The 16,485-nt window shown below is 51.3% G+C and overlaps 2 protein-coding genes across 4 annotated transcripts; one reads left to right on the top strand and one right to left on the bottom strand.

Moving 5' to 3' along the window:
- Positions 1–76: 76 nt before the first annotated feature.
- On the bottom strand, positions 77–12,681 carry RNF31 (ring finger protein 31). Of its 3 annotated transcripts, none has more exons than XM_007098019.3 (22): positions 12,597–12,681; positions 11,474–11,887; positions 11,240–11,386; positions 10,933–11,088; positions 10,630–10,698; positions 10,454–10,529; positions 9,831–10,008; positions 8,770–9,172; positions 8,277–8,567; positions 7,772–8,020; positions 7,480–7,665; positions 7,162–7,368; positions 4,113–4,286; positions 3,931–4,029; positions 3,745–3,834; positions 2,462–2,576; positions 2,231–2,349; positions 1,845–1,958; positions 1,638–1,695; positions 818–914; positions 329–497; positions 77–219 (listed from the first exon to the last, which is right to left on the bottom strand). In XM_007098019.3, exons 2-22 carry the CDS (start codon positions 11,663–11,665, stop codon positions 166–168), a joined length of 3,243 nt encoding a protein of 1,080 aa, XP_007098081.1. In that variant the 5' UTR covers positions 11,666–11,887; positions 12,597–12,681; the 3' UTR covers positions 77–165. The 3 variants fall into 3 exon arrangements, with proteins under 3 accessions (XP_007098081.1, XP_042845383.1, XP_042845382.1); XM_042989449.1 differs by having other exon boundaries at positions 7,772–7,969; XM_042989448.1 differs by having other exon boundaries at positions 8,277–8,564.
- A 7-nt stretch (positions 12,682–12,688) lies between these two features.
- On the top strand, positions 12,689–16,373 carry PSME2 (proteasome activator subunit 2). Its single transcript, XM_007098022.3, has 11 exons — positions 12,689–12,827; positions 13,139–13,171; positions 13,587–13,649; positions 13,886–13,972; positions 14,077–14,107; positions 14,194–14,291; positions 15,263–15,331; positions 15,488–15,555; positions 15,718–15,772; positions 16,070–16,156; positions 16,248–16,373. Exons 1-11 carry the CDS (start codon positions 12,780–12,782, stop codon positions 16,326–16,328), a joined length of 720 nt encoding a protein of 239 aa, XP_007098084.2. The 5' UTR covers positions 12,689–12,779; the 3' UTR covers positions 16,329–16,373.
- Positions 16,374–16,485: the final 112 nt, after the last annotated feature.

Below are 16,485 nucleotides of genomic sequence, written 5' to 3'. Positions count from 1 at the left end.
TCGGCAAAGCTGTGTTCACCCCCCTCTTTCCCTGGTGCCCCAGATGGTGGGGCCAGGAAGAAGGACCACCAAGAAGCCTGGGCAAGGAGATGCCTCTTTATTGGTGCTGGAGCTGTTCCTGAGGAGGCTGGGCCATGAGACCCTCATGAGGATCCTTGCCCTCAGCTACTTCCTCCTGCGAGGGATACTTTGTCCCAAGGGCACTTCTTCCATCAGCTTCTGCAGAAGGAGAGAGATGATACTGGAAGTTTAAAACTCAGACACAAGCTGGACAGGGGACTTCTTTCTAGAGTGTGGGGTCAGAGGCAAGGCTGGAGGGAAGCCTTACCTGTAACAGGCGGGCGTGGTAGGCAGGGGCATCTTCCCCAGCTGCTGGCTGAGGGCGCACATGCAGGTAGCGCTCAGCAGCCGTCTCCAGCTCCTCCACCTCATACAGGGTGGCTGGGTCCAGTGAGTGGGCATTGATGAGACTCACAAGATACTCTTTGTAGTGTGCCCTGGGGAGATGACAGGGTGGAATATTTGTTCTTCCATTTGGCTAGTATTAACTGAGTGTGCCCAACACCTTGCTGGGCATTGGCATACTCAGACGAACAAGACTGACAACTCTTGCCAGTTGCACTTGTAGGCACTGTCCCCCTGTGCACACTGCCTGCTATTACCTAGCCATGCCCTTGCCCAGAGAGCCCTTCCCTCACTTTCCCTGCAGGACCTACTACTCCCAGAGACCTCCTTTACTACCCATGCGTATCCTCAGCCCTCCTGCACATCCCGCCCCCACCGCCCCGCCCAACACTATGCTCCTGCTGATACTCACTGGCAGAGGCCAGCATGGCCAGCTGGAGTCTCCTTGCCACAGGCTTCATCCCGGAACCCATTAGGAACCTCCTTCTGCTCCATCACTCGGCAGCCACCTAAGGGTAAGGGAAGGAAGGGACCCTTTTGTTGGGAGGAGGTCACTGACCACAAAGCCCCGGGAAAACTGGAGTATCAATGGAGGCATGGGAGGCAGCCTCCAGGGAGGGGACTGCTTTAACAGTGGTAGTGGTGGGGAGGGATGCACTTAGAGATACCATCGCAACAGACCAAGCCTGATAACAGAAGCAGGGGCCTTGCTGGCCCTGCTTTTATCTAGGCTTGCTTTTGGTCCATAATCACATACTCTCTCTCTTTTTTTATTATCACATACTCTCTTGGGACAACTCTTCTGGTTGCAATTTAGCTCTTGCCCAGTTAACTTAGTCTGTGAAGGTCTTACTTTATGGAAATAAGAGGTGGGGTAGGTTAGAACCATATGTAACATCTTTCTGTCACCCTCATGGAACCTAAAACAGTGCAACTATCAAGTCTCATTAAATACTGCTTGAGTTAACTAATGAATCATCATCCTTTGGGAATGGGAGAAGAAAATTAGTATCAACTGCTAGGCCCTCAGATAAAATAGCTTAGCTGCAAAGGAGATATTACTCCCATGTCACAGAGGAAGAAGCAAGGTCCAGAGAGGTTAACTCGCTAAGAAGCACACAAGTAAGCACAGGATGGACTCTGACCACAGACCCAACTGTCCCCTTTACCCACCATACAGTGGAAGCCCAGCCCACCCTCACCCCTTCTCCAAGGCTTGTCCTGACACTCACCACCAGGAACTGCCCGGGCTCCTGCTGGGGGCTCTGTGTTGAACATGACATTATTGTCCTGAGGAGGGGCAGACGGATGGGCATTAGGATCCCCTTGACGCCAGCCCACTGAATTTCCCAGCACAGAACCTTTCCTTTCTTGCCACCCTGAGCCCTGCCTCCTACCCTGGGCAACTCACAAACCCAGCCAGGCTGGCCACCCCTGACCTGTAGCAGCTTCTGGAGCCGGAGAGCAGTCCAGTCCCGCAGGTAGAAGAGGCAGTCTCGTGGGTGGTGGCCATGTAGGGACTTTTTCACCCTGCAGTTAGGGTCTGGACATTTCTGGCGGAAACCCAGATGGGAGAGAGGAAGTTGGAGACTGTTGGGGTCCTGGCTTCTCAGAACCCCTGCATGAGGGGTGTAGGGATGGGGGAAGATGGAGACATTGGAGGGTCTGGAGCAAGTGAAAGGGGAGAGGGGACAGAGAGAGGTGCTTTACACCCCATTGGCTTCCTCTTCTCTTCCCCTAGGCGTCTCCTCAATGTCTTTGCCCCTCACACCCAGTAGCAGCCTCCCACCCTTCTATCCCTTCCACCCCCATTCTCTGGGCTCACATTCTTGGCGTAAAAGGCATTGTAGCAGCCACTGCAGAACTGGTGGCGGCACTGGGTGCAGTGAAAGTGCATGCAGCCTCCTCGGGCCAGAGCATACGAGAACTTGCACTTGGGGCAATCTGTAAGGGACAGCAGGTCAGGGCTGGGGCTGTCACTGCTCCGCAAGGTCCTCAGGAAGAGAGCCACTGGCAGTGACTTATGAGTGGGCACACAGGCCTAACAGGACCTTACCAATGCCGTTCTCCTGAAGATACATGGCCAGGCCCTGGGCCTGGTACTCTGGGTCATTGGTGCGTTTCCAGTTCTGGAAATCCTCACAGCTCCGGCCTCGGTGCTGCTCCTCCCACTGCAGGAGGGAAAGCAAGCTTCACGTGAAAACCCCACCCCGGGCCCTTCTTAAGGGCCACCCCTCCTCTCAGATCTAGAGGTCCCTGGCTTCGTTTATGGCACTGCCATTCACCATTTGCTTCAATCTCAAACTGAGGGGCCAGCCTTGGTTCTTTGGCCTCCTCGTACCAGCACATGTTCACCGGCAGGTCTTATTCCCACCACCCAGGCCTATCTCAACCCTGTCCCCTTTTTCTTCATCCCTCCTCTGGCCATTCTACTCCAGGCCAGGTCAGGTGTTGCCTCAATTAGTGGTCTCTATTCCTCCATTCCTGCTCCCCTATGGTGCATGCTCCACCCTGCAGCCAAAATGTCTTTCAGAGTATAAGGGAGGCAGCTTCAGCAGTACTGGGAGTGTTCTAGTTGTGTGTGTGGTTTGTTTGGGGTTTTTTTGGAGTGTTCCAGTCTTGAGATCTAGTGGTGGGGTCTCAGGTGTTCATTTTATTAACGTGTTTTGTAATAGAACTTTTTGGTATCAAACATTAAACTTTTTAGAATATGTGCTGTCAAAGTGAGCACTCAAATATTAAACTTTTTTCAGATATTAAACTTTTTAACAGGTAAATGAAAGAGTATCACCCCTAGCTTAGTCTTAGAATAAAAGGCAAATACCTTCCTCACTTGGCCCCATGGCCTCTCCGGATCTGGCAGCTAGCTCCTCTCTGACCACCTACCACTCTCACCCTTGATCTTGGGGCTCCAACCGCACACCACTTTTTCTGACTTTGGCCTTTCCATGTGTTGCTCTTTTTGTCCTGAATATCCTTTGCATAATTGGCTTCTTCTTAACTTTCAGGCCTGAGCTTAAATTAAACCATTTGAGAGAAGACTTGTCTGACCTCTCCATCCTAAGTAGGTCCATTCTGTTATTCCTAATCTCAGATTCCTGTGTTTTCTTTGTAGAATTTAATGCCACGTGTACTTATGCTCTCTCCCTTCCTTCCTCCTTTACCTTACCTTTCTTTCACTGCCCCTCCTCCTCAGCCTCCCTCCCTCCTTTCCTGGAGTCTGTAAGCTCTTTGAGCCCGGAGTTCATGTCTGTTCTGTGCTTCAGCACATCCCAAGTCTGACATAGGACCTGCTAGCAGCTTTAGCAAGTTATTTCTGAAACGATGAATGTGCCTCACCTGGCGCTTACAGCGCACACAGAAGGTCTGGTGACACTGGGGACATGTCGCCTCCAGCTGCTCTCGTTCATATATGAAGCCAAAGGAGCACTGTGGGTACAAGAACATAAAGCTATCTCAGGCCTGACCTGGCACCTCCATCCCTCCTCCATCCCTCCAGTCAGCTGCCCTGGGTAGGCCACTTACTTGGGCACACCACAAGAACTTAGGGTCTCGCATCAGCACACCCTCAGTCAGCTTCTTGTGAAATAGTGCATAGGCATCTGGCTCCAGGCTCTCCCGAAGCTGAGGACAGGATGCAGAAGTGGTGGATGGGCAGGGTACCTGTTCAAAGCCCAGGGCACCCCAAGTCCTAGGGACTGAAGTACCTGAATGTCAAGGGTAGAGAAGTAGCTGAGCAACTGTGTGTCATCGGTGAGGTCAGGGCGGCCACAGGCAGGGCACACCATGTCTGTGATGTGCTTCTCCTTCAAGGCGATGGTAAAGTGCTGGCGGAAGCAGTCAGGACAGATGGTGCACTCACAGGAAGTCAGGGCCTGCATCTATAGGGTGAGGCAGGGAGAGGAGGGGGTCTGAAGCCATAGCCGCCAGCCTGGGGAAGAGGCATTAGCCAGGTGTCCACTGAGAAACCAGGGTCTAATTAACAACCGGGCAAGGTAGCAACCCTTAATGCCAACAAGTGCCTGGCAGGCAATCCAAATGTCTAAAGACTGTCATTAGTTGGAAGAAAAGAGACAACGGTGAGGCCTAAAGTAAATGGAAGACTGCCCTCCAAAGGCATTCACATTCAATTAAAAGGAAACAAACAAATAACATTTCTGAACTGACAAAACCATACAGATGGAGAACAGGCTAGATATTGTCAGGTGATAGGAGAAAGGGAAGAAAGTTACAACTATAAAGAGGTTGTATGAGGGAGTTCCTTTGTGGTGATGGAACAATCTGTGTCTCAGTGGTTACATGAACCTGTAAGTGGAATAAAACTGCAGAGCCACACTCACACATCCATGTGAAAAATGAACAAGATCTGCAATTTGCTAACATTGTGCCAATGTTTATTTCCTGGTCTTGATACAGTACAGTAATTATATAAGATTATATATTTATATATATTGTATAATTATATAAGATGTCATCATTGGGGGAAGGTGGGTAAAGAACACACAGGACTTGGGAAATAATGAACTATTGGGACCTCATCAAAATGAAAAGTTTTTGCACAGTGAAGGAAACAATCAGCAAAACTAAAAGGCAACTGATGGAATGGGAGAAGATATTTGCAAATGACAATTCAGATAAAGGGTTAGTATCCAAAATCTATAAAGAACTTATCAAACTCAACACTTGGTGAAGAAATGGGCAAAAGACATGAATAGACACTTCTCCAAAGACATCCAGATGGCCAACCAACACATGAAAAAATGCTCAATATCACTCATCATCAGGGAAATACAAATCAAAACCACAATAAGATACCACCTCAACCTACCAGAATGGCTAACATTAACAACTCAGGCAACAACAGATGTTAGAGGGGATGCAGAGAAAGAGGATCTCTTTGCACTGCTGGTGGGAATGCAGACTGGTGCAGCCACTCTGGAAAACAGTATGAAGTTTCCTCAAAAAATTAAAAATAGAACTACCCTATGACCCAGCAATTGCACTACTAGGTATTTATCCAAGGGATACAGGTATGCTGTTTCAAAGGGGCACATGCACTCCAATGTTTATAGCAGCACCATCAACAACAGCCAAGGTATGGAAAGAGCCCAGATGTCCGTCAATGAATGAATGGATAAAGAAGATGTATATATATACAATGGAGTATTACTCGGGAATCAAAAAGAATGAAATCTTGCCATTTGCAACTATTGGAGGGAACTAGAGGGCATTATGCTAAGTGAAATTAGAGAAAGAGAAAGACAAATATCATATGACTTCACTCATATGAGGACTTTAAGATACAGAACAGATGAACATAAGGGAAGGGAAGCAAAAATAATATAAAAACAGGGAAAGGGACAAAACATAAGAGACTCTTAAATATGGAGAACAAATTGAGGGTTGCTGGAGGGGTTGTGGGAGGGGGGATGGGCTAAATGGGTAAGGGGCCTTAAGGAATCTACTCCTGAAATCATTGTTGCGCTATATGCTCCCTTGGATATAAATTTAAAAATAAATCATTAAAACACACACAACAGGACGCTACTATTTTTACAACTTCCTGTGAATCTACAATTATTTTATTTTATTATTATTGCTTTTAATGTTTATTTCCGAGAGAGACAGAGCACGAGCAGGGGAGGGGCAGAGAGAGAGGGAGACACAGATTCGAAGTAGGCTCCAGGCTCCGAGCTGTCAGCACCCACCAACCTGACACACACCAACCACAAGATCATGACCTGAGCCAAAGTCGGACGCCTAACCAACTGAGCCAGCCCAGGCACCTCTACAATTATTTTAAAATAAAGAGTAAAGGGGTGCCTGGGTGGCTCATTTGGTTAAGTATCCAACTCTTTTTTTTTTCTTAATTTTTAATTTTATTTATTTATAGTTTATTTATTTTTGAGACAGAGACAGAGCATGAACGGGGGAGGGTCAGAGAGAGGGAGACACAGAATCTGAAGCAGGCTCCAGGCTCCGAGCTGTCAGCACAGAGCCCGATGCGCGGCTCAAACTCATGAACTGTGAGATCATGACCTGAGCCAAAGTCAGATGCTTAACCGACTGAGCCACCCAGGTGCCCCAAAGTATCCAACTCTTGACTTCAGCTCATCACCCTTGACTTCACCCTGCATCAGGCTCTGCACTGACAATGGGATTCTCTCTCTCCTCTCTTGGCACCCCCTGCCTTTCTCTCAAGATTCATTAGTAAACTTTAAAAACAATTTTTTTTTAAGAAAGAAAAAATAAAGAGTAAAAAGATAACAAAAAACACACACAGCCAGCATAAATTGGTAATTTAAAAAATTATTGGTAATTTTTTTTGGTGTGCCAATGGTATTTGTGGGTATGTTTTCAAAGACTTCTACCTTTCAGAAATATATACTGAAGTATTTATAAATAGACTGTAAGAGTTGTTTCAAAATAATCTTCTGTGTAAGTGGAATAAAGACTGGCCATACACTGATAATTGCAGAATCTTAGTAATGATACATGGGGGCAGGGGGGGTGGGCATGGAGAGGAAATATACTATTCTACGTATGAAACATCCTATAGTGGAACGGTAAAAAAAAAAAAAAAAAAGTGTGGGGGGGAGGTAGCCTATTCCTGCCCTCCCCTTCCTAGAAACTGCTGGGAGCACATGGGCAACTGCAGAGCAAAAGACAGGACAAGAGACAAGGGAGACAAGAGAAGTGGAGCAGGGCCCAAAGGGAAGAGTCATTCTAAGGCCGTCCCAGAGGAAAGAGGCTTACCCGGTTGCGAGGCAGGGTCCAGCCACACACAGCACACTCCTGGGCCAGCAAGCGGCGCAGGAAGGCCCGGTCCTGGCTGTGCCTCACAGCTTCCACCACATCGCCCAGCTCATAGTTCCTGGGTGTCTCCTGCAGCAGTGACAGTGCCAGTTCTGCCCGACCCCAGCTGGGGAGCGCATAGACTGCCAAAAGCCGTCTGACCAGACTCTGCAAGGTGATTTAGGTGGAGAGGGAAGAAGTGGCTGTCAGGCCCCAGGAGTCCTACCCCTCGGCCTTTCCCTGGCTCCTCTAAGTGGATTCTTCACCTCCTCCCAGCACCTGCTTGTCTGGCCCATCCCAGGAAGGGGTGGGATCAGGGCCCTTGTCCCAGAGACGCTGATGGAAGGGCTCTAGGCGCTGGCGCTGTAGCTCAGTCAGGGCCCGTGCCACATCACCACCATGTTGGAACAATGCTTGAAGAGACCCCTCTTCAGGCCCAAAGCCCAGGGACCGGAGCTCCTGCACCTGAAAATTGGGGGTAGAGAGAAGGAGTGAAGAGGGAAATGGCAAGCAAGAGTGTGAGAGGCTCTGAGACCCACAACCCTGCCTGCCCTGTCAGTACAGCCGGTACCTTCCTGCGCCGGGCCCTCACACACTCTTCCACAGCTTCATCAAGATTGCCATGACGATCCAACCAGGCTTTCCGGGCTTCCTGACAGGAAAAGGCACCCAGGCCCGGGTCCTGCTGTGCAGCCAGCTCGGCCACCATCTCCAGCACGTAGGGCAGCTCTGAGCGCAACCACTGCAGGGGCACCTCAGTGCCTGAGTACTGTAGAGCCGAGAAAACCTCCTCTGGACAGGCACCTGCAGCTTCCCCTTCCTAAGGCACAGTCCCACCCAGACAGATGGCCCATCAGGAAGGGCACCTTCCACCCACCCTCAGCCCAAACCAAAATGCTGACAGTGGTTGAGCTCAGACATATGGATCACGTGAGCACCGCACAGCATGTAGGCGGTGTTCAATAAGAGGCAGCTGCTGCTAATGACTAGGTTTACAAGAACTTGTATTAATCAACTGCAGCCCCTCCTTTCCCCCATTAGTTCAACCCTACCTCATCCCAGGCCCAAATTCTCACCCGGATCTTGATCACTAGTTGGAGACCTTCCTCACGCATCTTGTCTTGACGCTGCTTCTCAGGGTCCCCACAGGAACTGGGCAGGGGGGCACTGAGGCGTCGTGGAGGCCCTGGCTCAGGGAGTTGCTCTTCCAAAGAGCTGGCCTGGGGCTGGGGGGCGTGCGGTACTGGGATGGGGCTGCTGGTCCGATTGCACATAGCACACACCCAGCCAGGGCCAGAGTTGCAGAAGGTACAGTGGATACAGTACCAGACTGGACTCTGGGCAGAGGAGAGCAAAGTATCCCCCTGCTGGGAAGGCAAAAAGAATTATCCAACTGAAAGCTGGCTGAGGCTCAAAATGGAAATACAGACAGGTTTGGGGGGGGGGGGGGGGAGGGCGGAAGATTCAGAAGAACTGAAGGAAAACAGGAGATGAAGAGGTCGAGAATGGCCTGTGGTAACAGGTGCAAATAAAGAACGGGGATGGCTGGGAAGGCCAGGAACAGGTTACCTGAAGGGGCTGCAGGCAAATGCCAGTATCCCGAGAATCCACCACCAAGCTAGGAGGCTGAGCCAGCCGAGGTCGCTCACATATGGCACAGAGCACAGCTGCTGCCTCATTCTCAAAGGTGCAGCTTTGGCAGGCCCACCGACCCCGTGCAAGTTCAGATTCTAGGCCCTCAGCTCCTTGGGAACCCTCCATTGTCAGCCCCAACCCCTTACAGCCTCGGGGCCGATCACAGGCCACACAGAGCACTGCCCAAGATTCATTTAGCATGGCACAGGCAGCACAGTGCCAGGGCAGACGGGCATTTGCAGGATCAGAGGAAGCTTTCAGGGGAAGCACGAGAGAGCTATCTCCCAGGGCCAGCAAGGAGGCTGACTGAGGCCGTGGTGATGCTGAGGCAGGTAAGCTGTAACGAAAAAGCAGAGATGGTCTGCTGAGGGGGCCCTGGTGCCTGGGTCCCTTATTCCCAGGCATCCCTCATTCTCTGTGTGACAATACAAGCCCTGTCCTTTGTGCATGTTGTTCTCTGTCTGGAATGGTCCATACCCATAGACTATTCAACATTTAATTATATCTTAGGGGCACCTGGGTGGCTCAGCTGGTTGAGCCTCGGACTCTTGATTTTGGCTCAGTCCGTGAGTTTGAGCACCGTGTTGGGCTCTGTGTTGACAGCATGGAGCCTGCTTGAGATTCTCTCTTTCTCTCCCTCTCTCTCTCTGTCCCTCACCTGTTTGTGCTCTCTCAAAATAAATAAACTTAAAAAAATGGTATCTTAAAGTTCATATCTTGTGATAGCTATCCCCCTAACATAGGGCCTGACCCACACTAGGTGCTTAAAATCCTACTGATTGAGCTGATCCTTTAGGCTACGTTCCTCCTCTTCCTACCTATTTGCACAACATCTGGCTGTGACTGCTACTTGCTTCATATGTCTGTGATCTCTTGCAAAGCAGTAACTAACTGCATTCTATGAAGCAGCTTTTAGCAGAGAAACTGACACATAGTACATAAGTAATTCTAAATTCTCTTAACTTCATTCCCACTCAGAAGAGAAGATCTCTTACCTGGGGGTCAGGCAGGTGGTCTGTGGGGCCCCAGGCAGGGTCTGGCGGAGGTGATGGGCACGGGATGGGTGTCCATGGAATAGACGATCACAAGCCGGGCACAAGGCCTGTTTACAGGTTGAACAGTGCAGTGTGCCTGGCGCAGAGCCACAAAGGAAGCAGGGACCAGGAGTGGAGCCTGGAGAACAGGAGAGGAAAAACTGAATATCCTTTTGAAAGAGACCAAGTTAATCTGAATTTGCTGAAGGGAACAAATTACAGACTACTTATTCAACATATCCAGACCCAAGGAAAAAATTTTAATCTCTTTTTAAAGGCAAAAAGGATAGGGGCGCCTGGGTGGCTCAGTCGGTTAAGCGGCCGACTTCGGCTCAGGTCATGATCTCGTGGTCCGTGAGTTCGAGCCGCGTAGGGCTCTGTGCTGACAGCTCAGAGCCTGGAGCCTGTTTCGGATTCTGTGTCTCCCTCTCTCTGACCCTCCCCTGTTCATGCTCTGTCTCTGTCTCAAAAAAAAAAAAAAAAAAAAAAAAGGCAAAAAGGATAAACAGAGGAGGGCCCCAAATTTCCATCAATATGGTCTACTAGAAACTGCCCCCCACCTCCCATTACAGGATGAATAATACCTGGGGCAAAGGGCGTGTTGAGGGGGCCAGGAGCAATCTCTCTCAGCAAGGGGGCAAACTCGGAGAGCTTCAGTATCTGAGAAATAAAGGGCAGGGAATGGGCAAGAGTTTGGGGACACACAGTCCCACAACCCCTATCCCCTTTGTTCATCAGGTCTTAAGAGCCCCATCCCTACCTTTTTTACATCATCATCAACCTTTTCTTCCAGCAGCTGCTGCAGTGCTTGTTGTCTTGGGTGAGTATTCTGCAAACAAGGTAAGAAGAGTTCCCACCTAGAGACCTAGGACAAGGTCCTCCCTCAAAGCCCTGGTCTCCCAACATCCACAGGAAGAAGAGTACAGGGAGTTTCCAGGTTGCTATGTGGACTATGCTCATGGTTCACCAGCATGAGGGTCTGCAAGACTGCTTATGGAGTTAGGCTGGGCTCCCCAGGCCTGGTGTTTAAGTCCTCAGGACTAGAGACACCTCAACATCTCACCTGTAACAACAGGCTGAGCTCTGTCCGAAGCAGCAGTACTTCCAGTGTGACTGTAGCAACTTGATGCTCGTCTGGCTCCTTCTGCCCCTCAGGGAAACTCAACCCATCTGGCTGCTCCTCAGTGTAGCCGTATAATCGCAGAACATCCCGGCCCCCCTACCACACATTCAAACCAGTCACCACCAGGCAGGCCCCCTTCCCACTAGGGCTGGAGCCCTCCCCATTAAGCACAGCCTCAGGCCCTTTCTTACCAACCCCCCAGCCCAGGCCAAGTCCCTTTCTCCCATAAGGGGCCCAGGGGCTTCACCTGAACAGCATCCACCGTACTGCGAAAGACAGGGTTATTAAACTTGACCCCGCGCCAGTACCGGGGCCGCTGAGGGCTGAGGAGGTTGCGGCCGTATTTCTCCAGGATGTTCAGGGCCGTGGACAGGGTGTTGAGGTAGTTTCGGGGCTGGGAGCAGTCAGAGAGCGGAGAGCTGTGAGCCCCGCCCAGGCCTCAAGTCCTACGTCCCCCTCCCGAGCGGGGGCCGGGCCTCACCTCCCCATGAGCATTGCAGCGGACCAGGCGTGCGGCGTCCAGCTGCAGGTAACGGGCTGCTGGCGGTAAAGACGTGACCAGTAGCGGCTGGAGTTGCTCCAGGGAAAACACCTGCCCGGAATCCTTTCTCAGGGCGCTCGCCAGCTCCTCGCGGGCCGCCAGGAAGGCCCTCTCCTCCTCCTCCCCCGGCATCCTGAGACAGGAGTCAGCCCCAGCCCCGCCGCCCGCCAGGACCTGGCGCAGGCTGTGCGCTGCCTGAGCGCTGCCCCTCCCGCCCGGTGTCGGGCTTCGTGGCCTGACTAGGTCGACGAAGCCACCCCAGGTCACTCAGGCCACGGTCACTCTTCGGCCCCGGGCCCCGCGCCAGTGTTAGTCGGGAACAGGAAGTACTAGCAAAGAGGGCGGGATTGCAACCTGGTTTCGGGGGAAGGGGAGGGGTTTAAGTTTAGGACAGGCTGGGGTCAGGAAATCAGGGGGCGTGGGCAGGAGGGAAGTCAAGTCCCAGCCAATGAAAAGGGCAAATGGTCCCTGACTCCGCCCCCAGAGCATCTCGGCCTTAAATTCCAAACTAGCGCCCCTCCCCGCCTTCCTCTAGGCTGGTTCCGCCCCTTTCCGGGTAGCCCTAGGCGAGGGGTTACCTTATTTCCCTCAAAGCCTTCTCTATTTAGACCAGTCGGCTTTGCTCTGGTCCCCACCAGGAAAGCCCCACTCTATAGGGACTCCACTCTGGCCGGTCTGGGCCCCACTCAAGCGAGTCCTGCCCTTTCTCCAGCCGCCCTTCAAGGCAGGGAACCCTCCCGGAGGAATCCCCCGAGACTGCTCCCTTCCATATCCTGCTATCCCTTTTCAGCCCCAGGCCCGCCCTCCCACTTCTCCCATCCTGATCCCTCTCTGGGCCCTCCTTGCAGTTGAGCCTTCTAGAGGGAGCCCCACCACTGAACACCCCCTTTCCCCACTCTCCTACCCATCCCACCTCAACCCTGGATTTTCCCCGGACCGCCCTTGCCCTTCCCTGCAAGCCCCTCCCCTTCTCCGAGGGACAGCCCCGGTACTGTCTCCGCGGTCCCACTTTTATACCAACCCCTCCCTCGGACAGCCCCTGGGCTTGTGACCGAGTCCGTACCGCCTTTACTAGTCGCAGCAGGCTGAGAATGACTGAGGGACTCCCTACAGTTTGCAGACTGCCAGAGGGAGGGGGAAAAGAAGGAAAGGGGCGGGGCCGAGGGGGGCGGGCCTGGACGTGCGGAGTGAAAGCGAAAGGCCGGGCAGAGAGCCGGGAGACCGGAGATCTTGCAACTGGAGCAGCATGGCCAAGCCTTGTGGGGTACGCCTGAGCGGGGAAGCCCGCAAACAGGTAATGGGGGATTGGGAAGCCAGGAAAGGGTCTGGGAGCCCTCCTGGCTGGAGGCCAGTCTGGGTGCTCCAGGGGACCAAGGCCGTGCCAGAGAACTCCTCCAACCTTTTCTTAGTGCTTTCACTTCTGCCGGGGGGATTCCCAGATTTCTGTCCTCTGACCAGTCTCTGCACTGAGCATGAGCTTCCAGGGAAATCTGGCTTGTGGTAGGAAAGGCCTGAGCCAAGTTGGAGGGCATCCCTTTGTGGGTGGGATCTTACTCTTGACAACTGAGACCCTTAACCAACATCCGGGTACTGCTCTCTGTGCAGGTGGATATCTTCAGGCAAAATCTTTTTCAGGAGGTAAGTCTTCTAGATTCAAGCGGTTTGACTCGGAATCTTAGACCAGTACTTGAGGGCCGCAACCTCTCAGACTGACCCCCAGACCCACCCTGGGCCCTCCTTCCTTCCCTTCTCAAACCTTTACCTAAGGCTAATTATTCATCTCCCCCTTTAATTTGACCCCTCTTAATATTCTCTCCACTTCTGCCACTTCCTCTCCCCTCTTTGGGTGTAAAAGGGAAAAGCTGTGGTCCCAAAGCCCTAACCTTGGTTCTGCCACTTTCCAGCTTGGGCAAGTCCCTTCACTTCTTATGGCTTCAGTTTCCTTATTTGTAATTATTGGAGTCAATGATTTACAAGGGCCCTTCCAGTCCTACTTCTCAGACATCTCTTGAGCATCTTCTGAGATTCCCCACCCTTGCAATGTAACCCACAGGCAGAGGAATTCCTCTACAGATTCTTACCACAGAAAATCATATACCTGAATCAACTCTTGCAAGTGAGTAGTGTGGGCCCTTCTCACTCCATCCCAAGGCCTCTCTCCTCTCCACCCAACCCCTCCAGCAAACAACTGGGCTCAGCCTGCAGAGAGCAGTTATGAGTAGTAGACTGGAAATGGTAGGATGGGGTGAGGCCTGAGCCTAGACAGTAGGTGGGTGGGCTGTGTGGAGGGAAGATTGTGACTCAGAATGAGGGGAAGAGGCTGGGCAGCTGCTGACGCTGAGCTCTGTGCAGGAGGACTCCCTCAATGTGGCTGACCTGACCTCTCTCCGGGCCCCACTAGACATCCCCATCCCAGACCCCCCACCCAAGGATGATGAGGTGAGGCACTCAGTGTGCAGGGGTCAAACTATAATCCAGGTGGGGAGGATAACCCTGCAACCTCCAAGACATTTCTAAAGCTGCTGTCCCCCTTTTTATCTTAGATGGAAACAGATAAGCAGGAGAAGAAAGAAGGTAAGAGAGGAAGGGGTGGCTAGGGAAGAGGAAATGGCACATTGACTGTTGGATGAGAAGGGGCCTGAATGCCCTCTTTTTCACAGCCCCTAAGTGTGGCTTTCTCCCTGGAAATGAGAAGGTTCTCGCCCTACTTGCCCTGGTTAAGCCAGAAGTGTGGACTCTCAAAGAAAAATGCATTCTGGTAAGCCTGGGAACTGGGGGAAAGAGAAAGGGAAGACAAGCCAGGCTAGACCCTAGTCTTCAGAGATACAAGTCCCTCAACCAGTCCTTCAACCTTCCTCTTGCTGAAATAGGAAACTTCCCCTGTGCCTTGGGGTTAGATACTTTGTGTTCTCATTCTGCTAGACCTCTGATACCACAGTGCTGTCTCTGTAATCAGAGACTGTGCTGTATCCACCTCCATAGTGTCAGAACCCACCTCTGTACCAGGTACACCATGCAGGTCCTATGCCATAGTGAGGTGGGGGCTTGGGCCCTCGAGGGAGACTGCTTGGGTTCAAAGCCTGACTCTATCACTTACCTAGCTGGTTACCTTAAATAAGTTCCTTGGACATTTTGCAACTTAGCTTTTTCATCGGCTAAGCAGGTACAATAAGAATATTTTGGAAGACTGCTGTGAAGATTTTTTTTAACTTTTTAATGTTTATTTATTTTGGGGAGGGAATGAGAGAGACACAGCATGGGTGGGGGAAGGGCAGAGAGAGAGGAGACAAAGAATCCCAAACAGCCTCCAAGCTGTCAACACAGAGTCCGACGCAAGGCTTGAACCCATGAACTGTGAGATGGTGACCTGAGCCGAAGTTGGACGCTCAACTGACTGAGCCACCCAGGCACCCCTGAAGATTTTTTAATGTTTATTTATTTTTGAGATATAGAGAGAGTGGGGGAGGGGCAGAGAGAGAAGGGGAGAGGGGATCTGAAGCAGGCTCCACTGTGACAGCAGAGAGCCCAATAAAGGGCCCAAACTCACCAACTGTGAGATCATGACCTGAGCTGAAGTCGGATGCTTAACTGAACCACCCAGGCATCCTAAGACTGCTGTGGCTGGCATATAATAAGGGTTCAATTAAATATAGCTGTTATTAGGAAGTGGCGGTAAAAGTAAGAACCCAGTAAGTTTGTTGAATGATTCCTACATGATCATTAATATAGGTGATCACATGGATCCAGCACCTGATCCCCAAGATTGAGGATGGAAATGACTTTGGGGTGGCAATCCAGGTAAGAAAACTGTGTGTGAGGACATTGAGAGCAGGGAGAGACTTGGGGAGTGAGGGATAGGAGCTAGACATGAACTAGGAGGAGGAGGAAGATGGTGAGTGAAGGACAGAGGAAATGAAGTGTTTTTCTTGCCTCCCATCTCTTTTGTTACCATAGGAGAAGGTGCTGGAGAGGGTGAATGCAGTCAAGACTAAAGTGGAAGCCTTCCAAACAACCATTTCCAAGTGAGGGCAGCTGGAGGGCCAGAAGAGGGGCTAAAGGAACATTTCTTTGGGATTGCCAAAGCTGGGCGGTTCCATCAGGATGATAGAGGGCTTTGGGAAGGTTCTGAGGGTATATCTCTCTCTCATTACCCATTCTTGTCATTATCCCCTTGCTTTTGACAGGTACTTCTCAGAACGCGGGGATGCTGTGGCCAAGGCCTCTAAGGAGACTCATGTAGTGAGTGGATAGTCCACCAGTCTTTTAGCTGAGGTGGGGCAAGGAAGAGGGGATAGAGGTCTTCCTTGTCTGTTTTCTGATCTTCCCAATGTAGAGAATATTAAACCAAGAGAATTGGCTAGAAAAACTTATTTGGCTTCAAAACCTTGACCCTCTTCTCTGCTTGATCCTGTGGGATTCCATTTCTTGGTGCTGAGAAGGGACTCATCCTCAAGTTACCTATTCCCTATATGGGGAAACCAGATTAATGTCCCAATCTCCCATGGGGCTGACTCAGCTTTGCCTCCCACATCCCAGATGGATTACCGGGCCCTGGTACATGAGCGAGATGAGGCAGCCTATGGGGAGCTCAGGGCCATGGTGCTGGACCTGAGGGCCTTCTACGTGAGTGTGGAGTAAGCCCCTAGGGGAGATGGTTGAGGGGGATAGGGGAAAGGCCAAGAACCTGACTGCCACCCTTCTGACCTTCTTCCAGGCTGAGCTTTATCATATCATCATCAGCAACCTAGAGAAAATTATCAACCCAAAGGGTGAAGAGAAGCCATCTATGTACTGAGCCCAGGGCCAGAAGGGAAATAAATGATCTATGCTTTGTGTGGATTATCTCTGGTGTGTGTCATTCATTCAAAAAGCATTTATTGAGTGCCACCTTTGCAGCCACTGGATGTGAATGTGGTGGTGGGAAAGAGAGGGGATGCCATAATGGCAAAGAT

This window comes from Panthera tigris, chromosome B3 (assembly GCF_018350195.1).
Source record: "Panthera tigris isolate Pti1 chromosome B3, P.tigris_Pti1_mat1.1, whole genome shotgun sequence".
In the NCBI taxonomy this organism is placed as follows: Eukaryota; Metazoa; Chordata; class Mammalia; order Carnivora; family Felidae; genus Panthera; species Panthera tigris.
This window is presented reverse-complemented; position numbering and strand designations above follow the sequence as displayed.